Below are 17,634 nucleotides of genomic sequence, written 5' to 3' on the forward strand. Positions count from 1 at the left end.
GGAGCGTGTTTGCGATTGGCCATGAAAGCACCATATGAATATGATTTGGGGGCTCCAAATAAATTTTAGCAAGTAGGTGAGTTCGCAAATACATGCCAATCCAAGAATAATGAGGACCACCTATGCAATGAAAGCAACTTTCAAAACCAGAGTATTGCTCAACTACAACAACAATAATGATAAAGAGCTAACATTTTGAGTGCCAGGAACTCCTCCAAAGCATTTTACATAAGTATATTTAAAACTCACAAAAAAAAGTAGAGATAGGAATTCTTATTATACCCACTTTATAGATGAGAAAACTAAGGCACACAGAGTAAAATGCTATTCCTAAATTCTGACAAAGATTCTCTCCTTGATCAAGCTCTAGCCAGGCTCCTCTGAGCCCTCTTCTCAACTAGGTCTTAACCCTTGGCCTGTAAAGACTTGAGCAAACATTAACATAGTTTCTAACAGCTAAAGGCTGCATCCCAAAGATAATCCTACCACTCTTTAAATTACTGCCTAAGAAAACTCAAGGCTGCCAAAAAAACTTACTGATTGTTTCAGCCTTCACCTGAGGATAGGGCCTCTTTCCCAGTCTCTGGCGGAGGACAGACTCCTAACTTCTTATAACTGCCAGTTAGCAGACACAGCTGGCCTAATCTCATTTACACTAATGAACCCTTTGCAGTTTTTCACTTCTGAGTCTCCTGAGCCTCCACTCACCCTTCTCCCTATTTCTTTATTCTCCCTTTAAAATGCTTGGTCACCTCTGTACAAATCAAAGTTGAGTTTAGTTCACGCTGGACTCTTCCCTAGCGCAATAGTTGCCACTGATATAAAATCTGTCCTTACCATTTTAACTAATGTCTGACTTTGTTTATCTTTGACAGTTCCCCAGTTAAAAGTGGAATAACTGGGATTTGTGCCCAGGAAAACTGGTCCAAAGCCCAGATCCTCAACCACTATGGTATGAATATAAGCAAATGTTCTACCACTCCCGAAATGCACCCTAGACTGAGTCTTCTCAAGTCCAGTGTCTAGAACAAAGTCAAGTTTAGACAAATTTAGATTAAAAAATAGAAGATTTTTAAAAAGGGAATAGGAGTGCAGAAGAAACATATGTATAAGACAGATATGAAGGATCCTAAAGATTAAAAACAACAACAACAAAAAACAAACAAAAACAAAACAAAACAAAAAAAACTAGTGTATTTTTTAGGGTTGGAACAGGCCAGCCAATCATACGGGAAATAGTGAGTGATAACGCTGAAGACTGAGGATGGCAAGGGAAAACCCCGTGTGTCAAACTCAGGAGTCTGAACATTTTCTCAAATGCTATGAGCAGTCACTGGATGAGTCTAAGCAGATATCAGACATTAGCAAATGTGGATTTTAGAAAGATAACTCTGGAGGCATTGTGGAGGAGAGATTAGAAGGGTTAAGACTGGAAGCAGAGAGACCCATAGGGAGAATATTGCAGTAATCCAGATAAGACTGGGCTCTGGGTTAAGGCGCTGTCAAGCTGCAGGCCAAGGAGGCCCGGGAGGAGGAAAGCAAAACCGAGTCTCCAGGGCAGCTGCCAGTTGAGCTGCCTCTCAGGTCACCTGGACTATTGTGCTTCTCCCTGGCCCCACACCCAATGCCGTGTTCACTTCCAATTTTCTACCTTTACTATCTTCTCTGATCTGAAATACTCACTCTTCTTCCCTCCATCTATCCAAAAATAACGATTTGATCTAAATTTCACCCTTCCTAAGAAATTGCCCTTAATTGTAGTCTCTCAACAAACTTCACCCTTTTTGTTAAGTTGATCTTGGCAGAATTACATTGCATCTCACAGATCATTTCATGTACGTGAAAGAGGTATGTTCTTCTAACTGTCTGCTTCTTAATACCCAAGATTTTGTCCTATAATTCTTCATATTTCCTTCAATATGTACCGCAAATACCTTGCACACCGTAGGTCAGCAGATGTTCAATAAAAGACAAGCCTCCTTTATAAGCAAAGAACTTTTATCAGCTCCACGACCCCCATTGGATTAGCTGCTTGGACTGTTTGCCTTTCTCCACAGGCCATTAATAATGTTGCATAGTGCAAACTAGTTTTACACCATCTAAAACTCAATAGAGCAAAGATATTACTTCATTTCACCTCCAAGCCTGACCACCCCAAGGAAAAACAAAAACAATCTGTGACATCCAATTATTTCTTCACATTCTCAAGTTCTAACTACTTTCCAGATGTTAGCTGGTTTTTGTTCTTAAAACTCATAGAAGAGTTTCTTTTATGATTATTTCTAAGCTAAAACGTCTATATTTTTCTCTGAGCTCCTTGGAGTTTCTACAGAATAAAAATTATTCCCGCACCAAAAAAAAAAAAAAAAATGCCTTTCTTTCTCTTAACATAGTATGGTAAATACCTTTCAAAATGTTACCTATCTTCAATGTCAGCACTGCCCTAAGGGTATCCTGTCTTCTCTTCCCTTCCTAACCACCTCTCCCTTGCCCCTTCCCAGACTCATTCGGTCAGAGTATTTATTGGTTAAACTATTTATTGAGGACCTAAGAATGATTAGACACTGAGGAAGACTTCAAGGATGACTAACTCATGGTTTCAGACCCAAGTATCTCTCTTTCTCTCTCCTTTAAGACTTGTGTTTCTTACTCCGCCTTATTTTAGTTATTTACTTGTCTTGTGGGTTATTGTTTTGTTGGTTTCCAATTACTTTGCAAATTCATATTACCTTTTGCCTTGGAGTTGAGAAAGACCTCACACTCAACAATGTTTCTTTAGACCCTTCTATATGTCTAAGACATTCCACCCCAATTCAAATGGCTTGTTTTATTAAGTCTCCAGCATTATTTCTTCAGAATTACTTTCACTCCACTACTTTCTTTTGATCGGACCAATGCTTCTTTTGCTCTTCAAACTTTGCCTCTGAGTAACCAAGACCATCCACAAGGCTACTCCACATTACTCCATCTGTTTCCTAGACTTGTTCCTAAATTATTTCCGAAACTAATGGAACTGAGTGGCCATTGCATAAAGAATACTATAACAGATACTTTAAGGAGATCCAATAAAAAAAATTTACTTCTTCAAATAAATTTGCAGTTAGATTGGGCAATGAGGGGACTCGGCAGGGCTGATCAGAGCAAAGCGTTTTTCTGACACTTGAGAATTTATTTGCATATAGACCATACAACATATGGGGGAAGACAGTGCTGATATCGTATAATTCCTTTTTATTATCTAGCACTTTGTAATAGATGTGACTATTGATAAATGATAAATATTATAACGTGCAAAGACCTGACTTTCAATTGCCTGTTATTTTCAATTCTTACACAAAGCTAGAGTTTTTAAAAATCAAAATGTTATTCTATTTCCTTTCCAACTAGTCCATTTACATTAGAAAGTTATCAAGAGTTTTAGAAAAATGCTTTGAAACAAAAATTGTATATATAATTTCAAAAGCAAAAAGTTAGAAACTAGGTGGCTACCAGGTGAAGCATGTTACCATACACCAATCTTTAACTTAGAAGCAAATATTTAGGTAAAATAATTGACACTAAGCTATTATATACTATAGAGTGTAAAAGGCTTTACAGTTTAAATATTTCAAATACCAAAAGATTTAAATAAACAGAATCAAAAAACAGTCGTGTTTGAGTTTTATGACATAATTCTTCAGATAGAGCAGATTTTCAGAGCATATTACTTGAAATTAAAATAATCAGTGAGGTCTAAAGAATGTAATTTTATTTGAAAACCTAATTCCACAGGGTCATCAATAAAAGCATTCAAGGAGTAGCTACAGTCTGTTCTTTTCACTTGAGTGCCAGCTGTATTTGCTTTAAGCATCAGACTCTCTGGCAACACCACAGCCTTCTACTCCTGTGATTTGAGGAAAGGCTTTATGAGTCATGTGTTTTTTCTAGGGATATTGAGCTCTCAGAATTATTAACTACAGAAAGAGTAAAAGTCAAAACTCATTCAATAAATTCCAGTGTGCTCAGATTGAGAGAACAGGTGTCTGAACACACATCTGAAGAATAACTTAGAGAGGATGCTTTCCAACTCAGCTGCAAGCCTCTGACTAAGCAGTCCTGGGGATCTCGCATTACGACCACAGAAGAACGCAGGCAACACTGGATGGACCAAAAAAATCTCTTAGGTTCATCATTCATACTGAGAAAACTGCCTTCAAACCTCTCATTTCCATCTGCATTTAGAGATACAGAACTGCCATCTAGTGACTAAGAAGGAAAAAGCAAGGACTTTCCACGAAAAATAATTTTTTTTACGTAACAAAGCACTGAAGTTAGTAAAATTAACACAACTTAGCACATCAAAGTTCTAGTAAAACTTCAAAACGTATAAGTGAACTAATATACCTATTTGCCTCTATAATGTGTCTTGACATCTGACTCATACATGGTATAGTTTAAATATAATAAAATAAATTTAGAATCTCATCTCATTCATCTGATGATTTTGGCACAGGGTGATTACCCATGTAAAAGTATAATTTTTATCATAGTATAAGTATAAAATCAAACAGATCTATACTCAAATAGTGGGCCTACCCTTTATCAAGTTTGTGATCTTATGCAAGTTACTTTTACCTCATATAATCATTTTCTTTAGCAGTTAAATACGCATTATAATAGTTACTTTAAAGGATTATTGTGAGGATTTCTTAAGGTAATAGAGTAAAAGAACAGGTATACAGTAAGTTGACAATTAATTTGACTTTTCTGTATCCCCTTTATGGCCAGTTACTTTAGGCTGTCATGAAACATATCCATATCATCTAAGAATCAGCCCATAAAATAAATGTATGACAAAGAGTTAATGATTCCAAAAGTAAGTGATGTCATTGTTGGGTGCTTAAAATCGATTGCTTCCAAATATTTTTACCTCTCAATTAATTTTCCTGACTTCCAGACACTTCACTGTCAACAAGGATCAGATGTAACATTTATTCAGTCTATTTCACCCTTGAGTCTTCAAGTTGTAAAATCAAGTGTTTTTAAATAACCTACTCCATTAGGTTTTCTGCTTATTGCAATATATTTTACCATGGTCCATCACTCAGGAAAAACACTCTATAATGTTACACACATGAATATACAACTTGAAATAGCATAATATACAAAGCAATGTTGGACATGTTTTATCATTGTTGATATTATCAAATACTTCCTGTTCAGGTTCTCTTTGACATTATCATATGTAACAATTGATTCATATACATCCTGGACATAAGAATTTAGAAAAACTTAATGTATTCCTTTAAATCACAATTTAGCCATGCTTTCCACACCAAAAAAAGGCTTAAAAAGTGAGGGAAGATTTGAGGGTACTATTTTTCTTAATAACTGCTGACTTTACTATTTCTTTTTACCTTTTTATCTTTCTTTAATCTTATTCGCTGTGGGCTAATCATTGCAGATAATTAAGGAACCATCAGTTGAGCCCACCATGCCTCTCCAAGTGCCACCAAGTTGATGTAGCCCTCTGCTCCCATAACAATAAGTTGGAAAAACTTGCTTTTTCAATGAACTGTCCTTAAGGATAGCTAATCTAGCTGCATTTTTGAAAAGCACCCAGGTGCTGTTTTCAACCAATGTTATATCCCAATTTCTCCTCCAGGGGGAGCACAACTTTCATGTATAACACAGGGATTCTTTTCTAAAGGGAAGTTACTTTATTTGATGAGTTCTCAGAGATCAGCAATAATTTAATTTTACAGAGAAGAACCCTATGTCCCAGGTAATCTCAGCTTGTTGTCATCACACTAATAAGAAATAGATCCGGGCGTAAGACCCAAGTATGTGTCTCCTCATTTTCTCCTAGACCACCAACAGAACAGAACACATCTTTTTACTGTTCATTTCTAATACTAAGTTACTGAGAAAAGCATAGTTGGGTGAAAATGTAAATTGGTTTGTAAGCAATAGTTTTATATCCAAAAGAGCAATTGCTATCCACAATTACGTTTCCTTTCTTGCAGTTTTTTTTTAATAAGAAATCCATTTTAGCATAAGAAAAAAAAACCCGACAAAATTTGGCTTCTTTGGTAACTGATATGGTTTGGCTCTGTGTCCCCACCCAAATCTCATCCTGTAGCTCCCATAATTCCCACATGTTGTGGGAGGGACCTGGTGGGAGATGACTGAATCATGGGGGCTGCTCTTTCCCATGCTCTTCTCATGATAGTGAATGGGTCTCACGAGATCTAATGGTTTTAAAAATGGGAGTTTCTCTGCACGAGCTCTTTTTTGCCTTCTGCCACCCACGTAAGATGTGATTTGCTTCTCCTTGCCTTCTGCCATGAACTTGTGAGGCCTCCCCAGCCATGTGGAAGTGTAAGTCCAATAAGCCTCTTTCTTTTGTAAATTGCCTATTCTCGGGTACACCCTTATCAGCAGCGTGAAAACGGACTAATACAGTAACAGAAAAAAAAAAGTTTCTGTGGAAATTAAACAGATACAAATGAATGTTTCATCCACCAAAGTAATAAGAATCTTATTTGACTTTAGCAAAGCTCTGACAGATTTTTTTTTTAACATCCACCAAAGTAATAAGAATCTTATTTGACTTTAGCAAAGCTCTGACAGATTTTTTTATTTAAAGATCATAGCCATGGGACTATTTGAGCAGGCACATTTCACAGACTTCTCCCTGGAGTGGCCACCGTTTCCTGCTGGAGCCAGCTGTTATTGGGCCCAACTCTTTGGCTGGATATAGAATAAAAAAGCTTCTGAAAATCTTGTACTCAGTTCCACTTCAAGGCTGATTTTCTATGCAAAAAATAAATGGAAGAAAACATCCCCTTCTGCCTGACTGGATTCTGCTGCAGGCTTAGGGAAAACAAGGGCATCCTAGCCAGCCGGGCAGATGGAAAGATAAATCACAGAGTCTGTCACAATCTTAAGACAAATAAGACAGATGGGAATCTGACATCCTAATAAGATCATCTTACCTTCTGGACAGCATCCGAGCGTTTTTTGGGAGTTTCTGAAACAGCAGATTGAGATCCTAGATTGGAAAGGAAGCAGACAGTCAGTATCTTAAAGGACAATTTTCCTATTTCTTCAATCAGAAAATAAAACTTTCACTAAAATATATCATTAACCATAAGTACCAAAAATATCCAGTCTCAGTCTCTCTTCCAATTATATAACTGGGTTCTTAGGATATGACTACTTTTCAGTATATATAATACATACAATGAGAATGCTCATGTCATTTTTAAAAATTGGGATATTCCTATGCCCTTCTCTATATATCAACTATCCTTATTTGTCTCAATTGCTAGTTTCTAAATCGTGCCACAAAGTCCTTCTAAGACTTTCACAGATTATATTATTCACTTAGCTGAAGTCTGTCTCACGATAGAAGCCACCTCACCAAGGCTGAAGGATGGGAGCTCAAAAGCCTCGTCTAACTGTTGTCAAATTGCCCCTTGATTTCAACGAGAGATAATGAACACTGCCACCAAGAGACACTGAGTAAGAAGGGATTCTGAAGCGGTTTTTCTCTTTTAGTCCTCATGTCATCTGAGATACTATGAGACTGCAAATTCATCATGCTGAAAAAACCTAAGGCATAACCAAGTCAGGGATTTTTTTTCTTAAGCGAGAGGGCACTTTCTTCGAAGTGAAGCTTTTGTGCAAATTTAAAAATAAAAGGGCCTTCAAGGAATTCCTCGTGCTCCATGAATCAGAGCCTGAAAAACCACTAATCTCATCCATCCTCTGCACCTTTCAGATGAGAAATTCAAAGCCCATAATGCAAGTGGTTGTTGGCAAGGTGAAGACGAGAGTTTATATCTCCTGACTGTCACGTTGCACCCCTGACTGGCATGCAGACCAGACCCTGGACACAAGGTACAGCAGTCACTGTTTTTGTTTTTTTTTTCTTTTTTTTTTTTTTTTTTTTTTTTGAGATGGAGTTTCGCTCTTTCACCCAGGCTGGAGTGCAACGGCGCAATCTTGGCTCACTGCAGCCTCCACCTCCCGGGTTCAAACAATTCTCCTGTCTCAGCCTCCCGAATAGCTGGGATTACAGGCACCCACCACCACACCCAGCTAATTTTTATATTTTTTTAGTAGAGACATGTTGGCCAGGCTGGTCTCAAACTCTTGACCTCGTGATCCACCCGCCTTGGCCTCCCAAAGTGCTGGGATTACAGGCGAGAGCCACCGCGCCCGGCCAGCAGTCACTCTTTATGGTCATTTTGACATTTCCAATTTAGCCACATGGTAGCTGATATATGTGACAATGCTACAGAAAAATAAAAGGCATTTAGTATTTAAACAGCATAACATACTGTTAAGCTACATTGAAAGTTTTCATTTCACTCAGATGAGAATCTGTCTCCACAGGGACCCACAAGGCCTGGTTTCAACTACTGTTACTCCCCAGCCTCTCTACCCACCTCCATCTGTCCCAACTTGCTCACCAGGCCAGCCACCCTGGCCAGCTTGCTTGTCTTGTAACACACCAGTCATGCTTCTTCCATAGGGCCACCAAAGCCACAGTGGCTACTGCCTCTGCCCAGAGCACTGCACTCACTCTTCTTCCCAAAATCTGCAAGCCCCATTCCGTGGCTGCTTCCTTCGGGGCTTTGCTAAAGCAGCGACCCCACCCACTCCTTGGCACTCACCACATGCTCACCCTTACTTTCTTCATAACCTGGATCATCACACCATATACTCCATAATGCATTTGGTTGCCTACTTATTTATACCTCTCATTCCACTAGAATATAAACCCTGTAAAAGCAAGAATTTTTGTCCGTTTTTCCTCTTGTTTTGTCCCCCACATCCAAATAGTGCCTGGCACTTAGTAGGTGCTTAAAATATTTGTTGAGTAATTGTAGGAGTGAATGAAAGAATAAATGAAAGATCAAAACAATGATGAGAACATGAAAGTGGGTTCCACCAGGAAAAGTGGGGTATCCTGGGCAGAGAAAGAGAGAGTAAGGATTTTATAAGAGACAATATAGATATTGCCTTGCCTTTAACTATTTTCTGAATCTCAGCTAGGAGTGTATATTTTAAAACAAAAATCATTGAGAATAGCATGATTCAGTCACTTACCAATAAGTGTCACAGTGGCAATAAACAATTGGCCTTAAAATACAACCATTTTCCCAGATAAATATAGCATATCATTGAGCTAATCAAAAAGGGATTCTTTTCTCTTATATTGACAAATCTCTACTCTGAACTTAACACCAGAGTTAGCCAAATTTTAATAAAGATCTTTAACAGCAAAGCTAGTTAACAGTTAATATTAAAGCAAATCCAAACTCCAGAACGCTCTCATTTTCTATTGTTTTTCGTCACTTCCAAATCCTCCCAAACACAATAGACTCAAGACAAGTCTTGGCTTTGTACCAGTGGGGAAAATTCTCTCTTCCTCTTCTATTTAGATCGTGCCACGATCTCCTGGTGGTACACAAAGAGTTCTTTACATTAGAAATGCATAAAATGCTTTCTAGCTTTGTTCTGTAGTCCTTGACCCGATAACTGGACCCAAAAAGTAAACTTCTGGGCTCTGATAGTAAAGAACAAGTGCAGTTTATCAGAAAAACGTACTTAGAAAACCACATTAGAAAGATGCATCAGCAAAATATTCTGCACACCTACACCCAAACTTTCAGCTTCTCTCTAATTCAATGGCTACCTGAACTGAATTCATTCTCCCAACCCCATCCCTTTCACTATAGTTTTTATTTGTTTGAATTTGTGTGTTAAAACATAAAAGAGAAATTTGTAGGTTGAAATGCTGTCTTCAAAATCATAAGCTGGAAAATAGGAGTTCTAGAGGGTCAAGATTTTAAGATGAAAGAGATGTACAGAATAACTTTACTGAAAAATAAAGTGAAAATAAATGAGAACCACTGGGAGAGGAGAAAAAAATACATGATAAGGAAAAAGAAAACAATACAGAATAAAAGAAAGGGAAATAGAAGGAGAAAGGTATAGGAGGGAGAAAGTAAAGGGAAGCATGAAAAATGGCGAAAGTGTCCTTTAGGGAGCAGAGAGAAATTGATGTACCAGTAATGGCTGAAGAATGGAGTCACTAGATAGGTGCATCTGAGATATCAGCTTAGTTCCAACTTTCATAGAGCTCCCTAAACGAAAGTGATCACTCCCGGAACTCCCGACTCCCACGTTCCCAACAGTCTCCTCCTCCCAGGATCCAGGGCACTTTCAGGAATTGCCTTAAACCCAGCTCTAGGACAGACTGATCATCTCCATCAAATATTCATCACTAGAATGGTTATTATTTTCAAAGAGTAACCGGGTGACAGAGCTCTCAAGGGTACATTTAAAATGGCCACCTCCTTCACCCATCCTTACAATTAAGAAACCAGAATATTCTTTAAAAAAAAAAAAAATCAGGCTGGGCGCGGTGGCTCACATCTGTAATCCTAGCGCTTTGGGAGGCCGAGGCGGGCAGATCACAAGGTCAGGCCAATATGGTGAAACCCCGTCTCTACTAAAAATACAAAAATTAGCCGGCCTGGTAGTGGGCACCTGTAGTTCCAGCTACTCGGGAGGCTGACGCAGGAGAATCGCTTGAACCCGGGAGGCGGAGGTTGCAGTGAGCTGAGAGGGCGCCACCGCACTCCAGCCTGGGCGACAGAGCGAGACTCAGTCTCAAAAAATAAAAATTAAAAAAATCATTATGAAGCAGAAGCAGAGAGGGAAAAGAACATTCCTTAAAAGAAAGTTAAATATTCCATTTTAAAAAGTTACCTTATAAAATTCTGAGCATAATCTAAAATTCTGGACTCCCTATGGTACCAAATATGTTTCAGGAGTGACCTCTTTATCATCACAAAATAAACCTTTCACTCATGAAACAAAACATACTTGGATGAGCTGTGTATTTATATCGAGAAGACAGACAATGAGCAGGATATGCCTCTCTGCTAAGAATGGATAATAAACCAGCCCTTTAACATATATATACAAAATATGCCTTCTAAAAATGAATGAAGTAGTCTCTAAACAGTTAGACATTTTAAGATAAAATGCATCTATATAAAATTGTTATATTATAGCTTCTTTAATGGTATATACCAGTTTGTTTCAAATCCAGTCAATTTAACTGAAACAGAATTCATTCAACTTCATTTAAATAGCATGACTTATGATTGGCTGCCTAATAAATGCAAGATGTTTTTAATTCTGATATACCATGTCTTTCCACAAATGAAGGTGAGGTTAAATACTTGAATTTTCCTAAATGAGGCCAATTCCATGATCTGCCTATTTGATTATTTAATAGTACTGAAGCTCTGCCTCTCATTGTCAACAAAATACAGCCACACCTAGGCTCTAGTTAGCTCAGGAGAAAATGAAGGCCAATTTTATGAAAACTATATGTAGGCATGTGCGTGAGTGTGTATATATATATATATATATACACATACATGCATGCACACACTATGTAATATATATGTTCAATTCAATATATTATCTAATTCAACATATAATATATATTCAATTTATATATAATATAATCATAAGCCAATCATATAATATATATAATATATTATATATGTATTATATTTTTACATGTTGAAAATGGAGAATTATTTTTGGGAGACACAGTCAGTCTATTCCAGTACATTTTATTCCTTGATTAAGTGAGGGGCTCAGAGAGAGAGAATACTACCAAGTCTCCCCTGGTCCCTTATAGAACTTCTGCATTATCTCAACCGAACTTATGTTAAAACATTTGAACAAAACACAGAAATGGACCAGGCATGGTGGCTCATGTCTGTAATCCCAGCACTTTGGGAGGCCACGGTGGGAGGATCACTTAAGCCCAGAGTTCAACACCAGCCTGAGCTACATGACAAAACCTCATATCTACAAAAAATTTTAAAAATTAGCTGGGTGTGGTAGCTCACACCTGTAATCCCAGCACTTTGGGAGGCTGAGGTGGAAGGATCACTTGAGCTTGGGTGGTGAAGGCTACAGTGAGCCGGGATCATGCCGCTACACACCAGCCTGGGTGACAGAGTTAAACCCTGTCTCAAAAAAAAAAAAAAAAAAAAAAAAGAAAGAAAGAAAATAAATGAGTTGCATTGACATTGCACGGCACAGAATTTCTTCTCTTAGGAACCATTAGAGACACTTCTTTGGGATATTAGTTGTGCTTCTCTGAGTGACTGTGTTTTCAATCTCATGGACACTGAGGAAGACACTCACATTCCCCTTTCTGCTTTGCACCTGAGGGCTAAATTTCCAATTACCTTTAAAAATGGCAGATCTTTATGAGATACATTTCACTCGGCTGTCTTCTCTCAGCTTCATTTTATTGTTCCATCCTAAATTCCTTTTAGTTTGATCTATATTCCTTTATGATCCTTTTGTACATTTTACGTATTTATAAGCTGCTCAAATCTTTTTTTGGAACAAAGGTGAATTACAATGTATTCAGCCAGTGCACAACTGCATTTTAAAGGATTTTCACATGAAAATCTTCTGCCGTGGTTCTTTGTTTCTTTCTTTTCTTTTACTCCTTGCAGTAGGAAGTCAGCTACCATGTTTCTACCAGATCCTCTTCCATATATTTTCTTCTAGGATTTTCTGTGCCATGATTGCCTTTCTAAAAAGTCAGTTCTCTGTTTCCTCTCAGCCATTCACATTTTCAAAGAAAGGTAAGGGATTTGATTTTCCGTAGAGGAAATGACAGTGATCAAGTCCCTATTCACATCTACACACCTTGCTCCTGCTCTGGGTTCTCCATGAATTTGAAAACTCAAGTTAATTATTTGATGTTGTTCAAATCTATTGAATGACCTTTGAAACTTGGTATTGAGCCCCTAAATTGGTCCAAGAACTGTTTTAGCCCATACAAAACTCTCCCTCAAATCTTTCATTAATGTGCTAAGTAGACGTTTATTTAGATCTTTTCCAGCAAAAGATTTTCATCATTCACTCCAATATTTAAGTACACACTATGTGCCAGAAAATCATGAAATTCTGAAAGCTGATGGGGAAGACATGTATATGTATAAACAGAAAAATTCAATACATAAAGCATTCAGATGACAGAGATATGAATAGGATGTCATGGGACTCCAGAAAAGAGTCCATGAGTGGGAAACAGCCATGGATGGGTGGGTGGGTGCTGTGTATAGGCAAGGGAAACTAAGGGAGAAGATAAAGAGAAAATGATAAATAGAAAGGGTTTCTTTGTATCAATGTTTTTGCCACCAACTGGTTTGGGTTTTTTATTTGTTTAATGCCACCAACATGGGAAGCACATGACTTCCTTTTTTCCCAGCCAGTCTTATCCTTCAGGAGTGTTCTGCAGACTTCAAAAGGTCAATGTTAACACCTTAGGCCCATCTGTGGAGACAATGCCAACTGCAGAGGGAGCCAGGATGAGAACAAAGCACTGCCAGGAATCTGCAACTCACTGGTGAGAAGAGGCACCAAGACCTCACCATGGCCTCAGCCCTTCCAATTCATACAAAGAAGAGGCAGTTCCTTCACCAATCCATAAAGAGGGAAAAAACATCTTTCACAGAAGACATCAAGAAAAAGTTAAAGTGAGATGCTCCCTATGCAGTTAAAGTGAGATACATGAAAAAGGCAGAAGAGAGAGTACCACAAATCTGAACTAGCTGGACATGTGAATTAGGTAACCAATTTTAAGAGCTGGAAAAAAGGCCCAGCGCAGTGGCTCACGCCTGTAATCCTAGCACTTTGGGAGGCCAAGGGGGGGTGGATCACCTGAGGTCAGGAGTTCAAGACCAGCTGGGTCAACATGGTGAAACCCCGTCTCTACAAAAATACAAAAATTAGCTGGGCATGATGGTGGGTGCCTGTAATCCCATCCCTTCAGGAGGCTGAGGTGGGAAAATCACTTGAACCCGGGAGACGGTGGTTGCAGTGAGCCGAGATCATGCCATTGCACTCCAGCCTGGGCGACAGAGTGAGACTCCAAAAACAAACAAACAACAACAAAAAAATGAGCTGGAAAAAGCAATGAACGAAGCAAGCAAAAAAAAAAAAAAAGTCCTCAATTTTCTAAGCTAGACCTGCAAGTCTTTCTTCCTCTTCTTCTTCTTCAAAAAATGTCATTGAACTCTTTGACTTTGAATTAAAATAGAAAGGGGTCAGCCGGGCGCGGTGGCTCATGCCTGTAATCCCAGCACTTTGGGAGGCAGAGGCGGGCGGATCACTTGAGGTCAGGGATTCGAGACCAGCTTAGCCAACATGGTGAAACCCCGTCTCTACTAAAAATACAAAAATTAGCCTGGCGTGGTGGTGGGCACATGTAATCCCAGCTACTCAGGAGGCTGAGGCAGGAGAATCACTTGAACTCAGGAGGCGGAGGTTGCAGTGAGCCAAGATTGCGCCATTACACTCTAGCCTGGACGACAGAGTAAAAAAAAAAAAGGGGGGTCATGTGTTATATACAGTAGATTTAACCAAGGTGTCACTACAGAAGAATGTGCACCTATCAGTTAACTACAAATAGATCATTACTATTAATAATTATATTATCAAATTTTGTGATTGATGTAAAACATGAGACTGTAGGCAAAGGTTACCTATGATATTGATATTCCCACTCTTACAACTGACCGATTAGAAGAGAGTATGGTATGGTTCTGGGAATGAGGCTGTCTCATGGAAGCGTCTTTCCAAATGAACATCAGGGAGTCACAACAGAAAAAGTTTAGAAAGACCCATTAGATCACTCTGATGAAAAAATGCTCTATGGCTATTGGGGTTTATAATAGATCAACTAGAGAAAAATAAGTCACTAAGTTAAATTACTTCTTACCGCCATCATTCTCTTCAAGAATGCATTTTTAAAAAGGAGACAAGTTATTTCATTAAAAATCACTTGCTCTGGCATTTTGCAAGCTACATCAAATCATGAAGCAAAAACCAGGTGACAAACTTCCTGGTATCAATTCCAACTATCACCTTTTACCAAACTAAAATTCAGGTTATCACATTCAATTAACTTCGAGTCAAGTGCTCCACCAGTATATATACCAGCAACATAAAATGTTGCATAATGTTTTATAAAGTTCCCTAAAATTTAAGAATATCATATAAATGTTTCAGTTAGAAAAGTTGAGAATGATACAGTAGGGAAGAGAAAACATGAAAATATCACCCAATCAATGATGCAAAACACGGGATATAAACAACTGTTAAAAGGGCTCACCATGCAATTGATTAATTCAACTATATCTACCCCTAAGTATTTTGTATCAATAAATGTTATCATAAATAGAGTAGTGTAGAAAATGGGATCAATACTTTTAATTGTGTGTTTTCCTTTGAAAACTAAAAGTCCTTTTACTTGCTTGATTTTCAGGTGCTATCATGTTAAAGGTCTCTGATCTCTGAAGATCTTTGCTTAAAGGAAGTCTGCCTTGGTCTTTGAGAAACTGCTCTCTGTTTAAGTGTTACGATAAACTCAGTGTCCTACCTGGAACAACACTTCCTACACCCTCTCTCTCATTTGTTGTTCATTTCAGGGAGTACAGCCCACCTAGTGAATATCAAGCAGTGTTTCAAAAGCACTGGACATTTCAAAAGGGAGATTCAAGGTCAGGTGTGGGCCCTCATTTCAGTGCATCAATGGAAAGAAAAAAGGCGCAAATACATTCCTCCGGAGACTGGGAAGAAAATGGGAGGCAAGTGCAGAACTTTGGGTGGGGGACTGGAATAAAACCTTTTACATTGTTGGTCATTGTTGGTTGAAAGGGACCTCATGAATAAGGCAATGACATGAAACAATGATAATAATTGTAATAAATAATATTAAATACACGGAGCTAGGCACTGCGTTCTACATTCTAATGCTTCATATAGATGCCTGTAATTCTCAAAACAGCCCTGTGCAGTACATGCTATGCTCATCACCATTTTACAGATGAGAAAACTGAATACAGTTGTTAGGAAATTTGCCTAAGATCACAAAGCTAATAAGTTGGCAGAGCCCAAGCTCCATGCTTTAAGTTATGCTCTTCTACTACGCATGCAAAATAAGTTTCTAATGACTATCTTCCTCTCTATGAGCCAATGAGAAAAAAAAATCAAAATTCTTAACTCTAATATCTATGTTACCATTTAGGAAAATCTGGTGGAGAAGGAATCTATGAATAGCAATGATGCTCTTCTATTTACTCCTCACTCATGCTTCAGAAATCAATATTTATGCCTGGTCAGTCCACAGGAGGAAGTTGGGAATTTATTACAACAAAATGAAGAAAATCCCAGGTGTGGTGGCTCATGCCTGTAACTCCAGCACTTTAGGAGACCGAGGAAGGAGAATCGCTTGAGCCCAGGAGTCTGGATCAGCCTAGGCAACAGAGTGAGACTCTGGCTCTACAAAAAAATTAGCCAGACATGGTGGTGCATGGCTGGGGTCCCAGCTACTTGGGAGACTGAGTTGGGAGAATCGCTTGAGCCAGGGAAGTTGAGACTGCAGTAAGCCATGCTCCACTGCACTCTAGCCTGGGTGACGGAGCAAGACCTTGTCAAAAAAAAAAAAAAAGAAGAAGAAGGGGAAAAAAAAAGGAGAAAACAACCATATTCCGTAAAGCATTGTTAAACAAATATGGTTCTCAGTTCTGTATGACAAATATAAAGTGTTTTCTTAAAACCAGGTTTGGGGTCATCATCCTGCTGAACTCCTCCAAATAAACCTGAGGCTAATCTCATGCTTCCCAGCCAATAACACAAAATAAGACAACAAAAGGAACAAAGAGAGAAAAGACCCCAAAATAAAAATTTTTTAAAGATTATATCTGAATGCCATGCAATTAAAAATAAAAGATTACTTAAAACTAAGATTTAATAAAACATCTCTCTCTATCTTGCCTCTTCCAGTTATCTCTGAAGACAAAGGAAACGGTTACCTGTTTCAGCATCCTCGAGCCTGTGTTCCTCATCGGGAGGTTTGGATGGTGGCCCCATGGATGGGACTCGCCTAGGAAACTGCCCTTCTGAATAGTCCAACGAGTGTGTGGGTTGACTAACTGCAGCCCAGGTATAAAGTTGATCTTGCTATATTTAAAAATAAAAAATGTTGAAATGCTATTAATTCAGTTACAAAAAAATAAGCCATGACTAATACATTGCAAAATCATTTCTATGTAAATTACTTATATATGCATACATATATGAAACATTAAAACAGCATTTTATACTATTCAGTGTAGATTCCTAAGATACACATTTTTTTTCACGCAGTCATTTTATCTTTATAACCACATTTGCCTCAACTTCATTTCTACAGTAAAACCTATGCCTCTTTCTTTGGAGGGAGAGATGCTATGTAGCCCTGCAGGGAATTATAAAACCAGACAGTCCAGACAGTCAATCAGAGAACTCCCTGAACTAGCATCTTTAATTCATCTGAATATGATATCCCTTTTAAAATTGTTTATATACTTGTGGGAATGTCAAAGGACAGGCTGTACTTGGGCACCACAGGACAATAATAGCTCCCATGCCTTCAACCACAAAAGGCCCAGGAAACTGACTTATCTGGAGTCCAGGTTGGAAACTGGGAGAGAAACTATCAAACAGTGAATAAACCTGCCAAGAAAAAAAAAAAAAAAAAGAATTGAA

At 38.3% G+C, this 17,634-nt stretch overlaps 1 protein-coding gene across 2 annotated transcripts in view; it reads right to left on the minus strand.

Annotated features, from left to right (window-relative positions):
- The window catches only part of FMN2 (formin 2), a 399,576-nt gene that overhangs the window by 295,822 nt on the left and 86,120 nt on the right, over positions 1 to 17,634 (minus strand). For both annotated transcript variants that reach the window (XM_024253038.3, XM_054560978.2), the window contains exons 3-4: positions 16,920 to 17,067; positions 6,978 to 7,033 (exon numbers count right to left, since the gene is read on the minus strand). In XM_024253038.3, coding sequence (XP_024108806.2) covers positions 6,978 to 7,033; positions 16,920 to 17,067 — 204 coding nt within the window. The remainder of the gene's footprint in view (positions 1 to 6,977; positions 7,034 to 16,919; positions 17,068 to 17,634) is intronic.

The sequence above is a fragment of the Pongo abelii genome, chromosome 1 (assembly GCF_028885655.2).
Source record: "Pongo abelii isolate AG06213 chromosome 1, NHGRI_mPonAbe1-v2.0_pri, whole genome shotgun sequence".
NCBI classification, from domain to species: Eukaryota; Metazoa; Chordata; class Mammalia; order Primates; family Hominidae; genus Pongo; species Pongo abelii.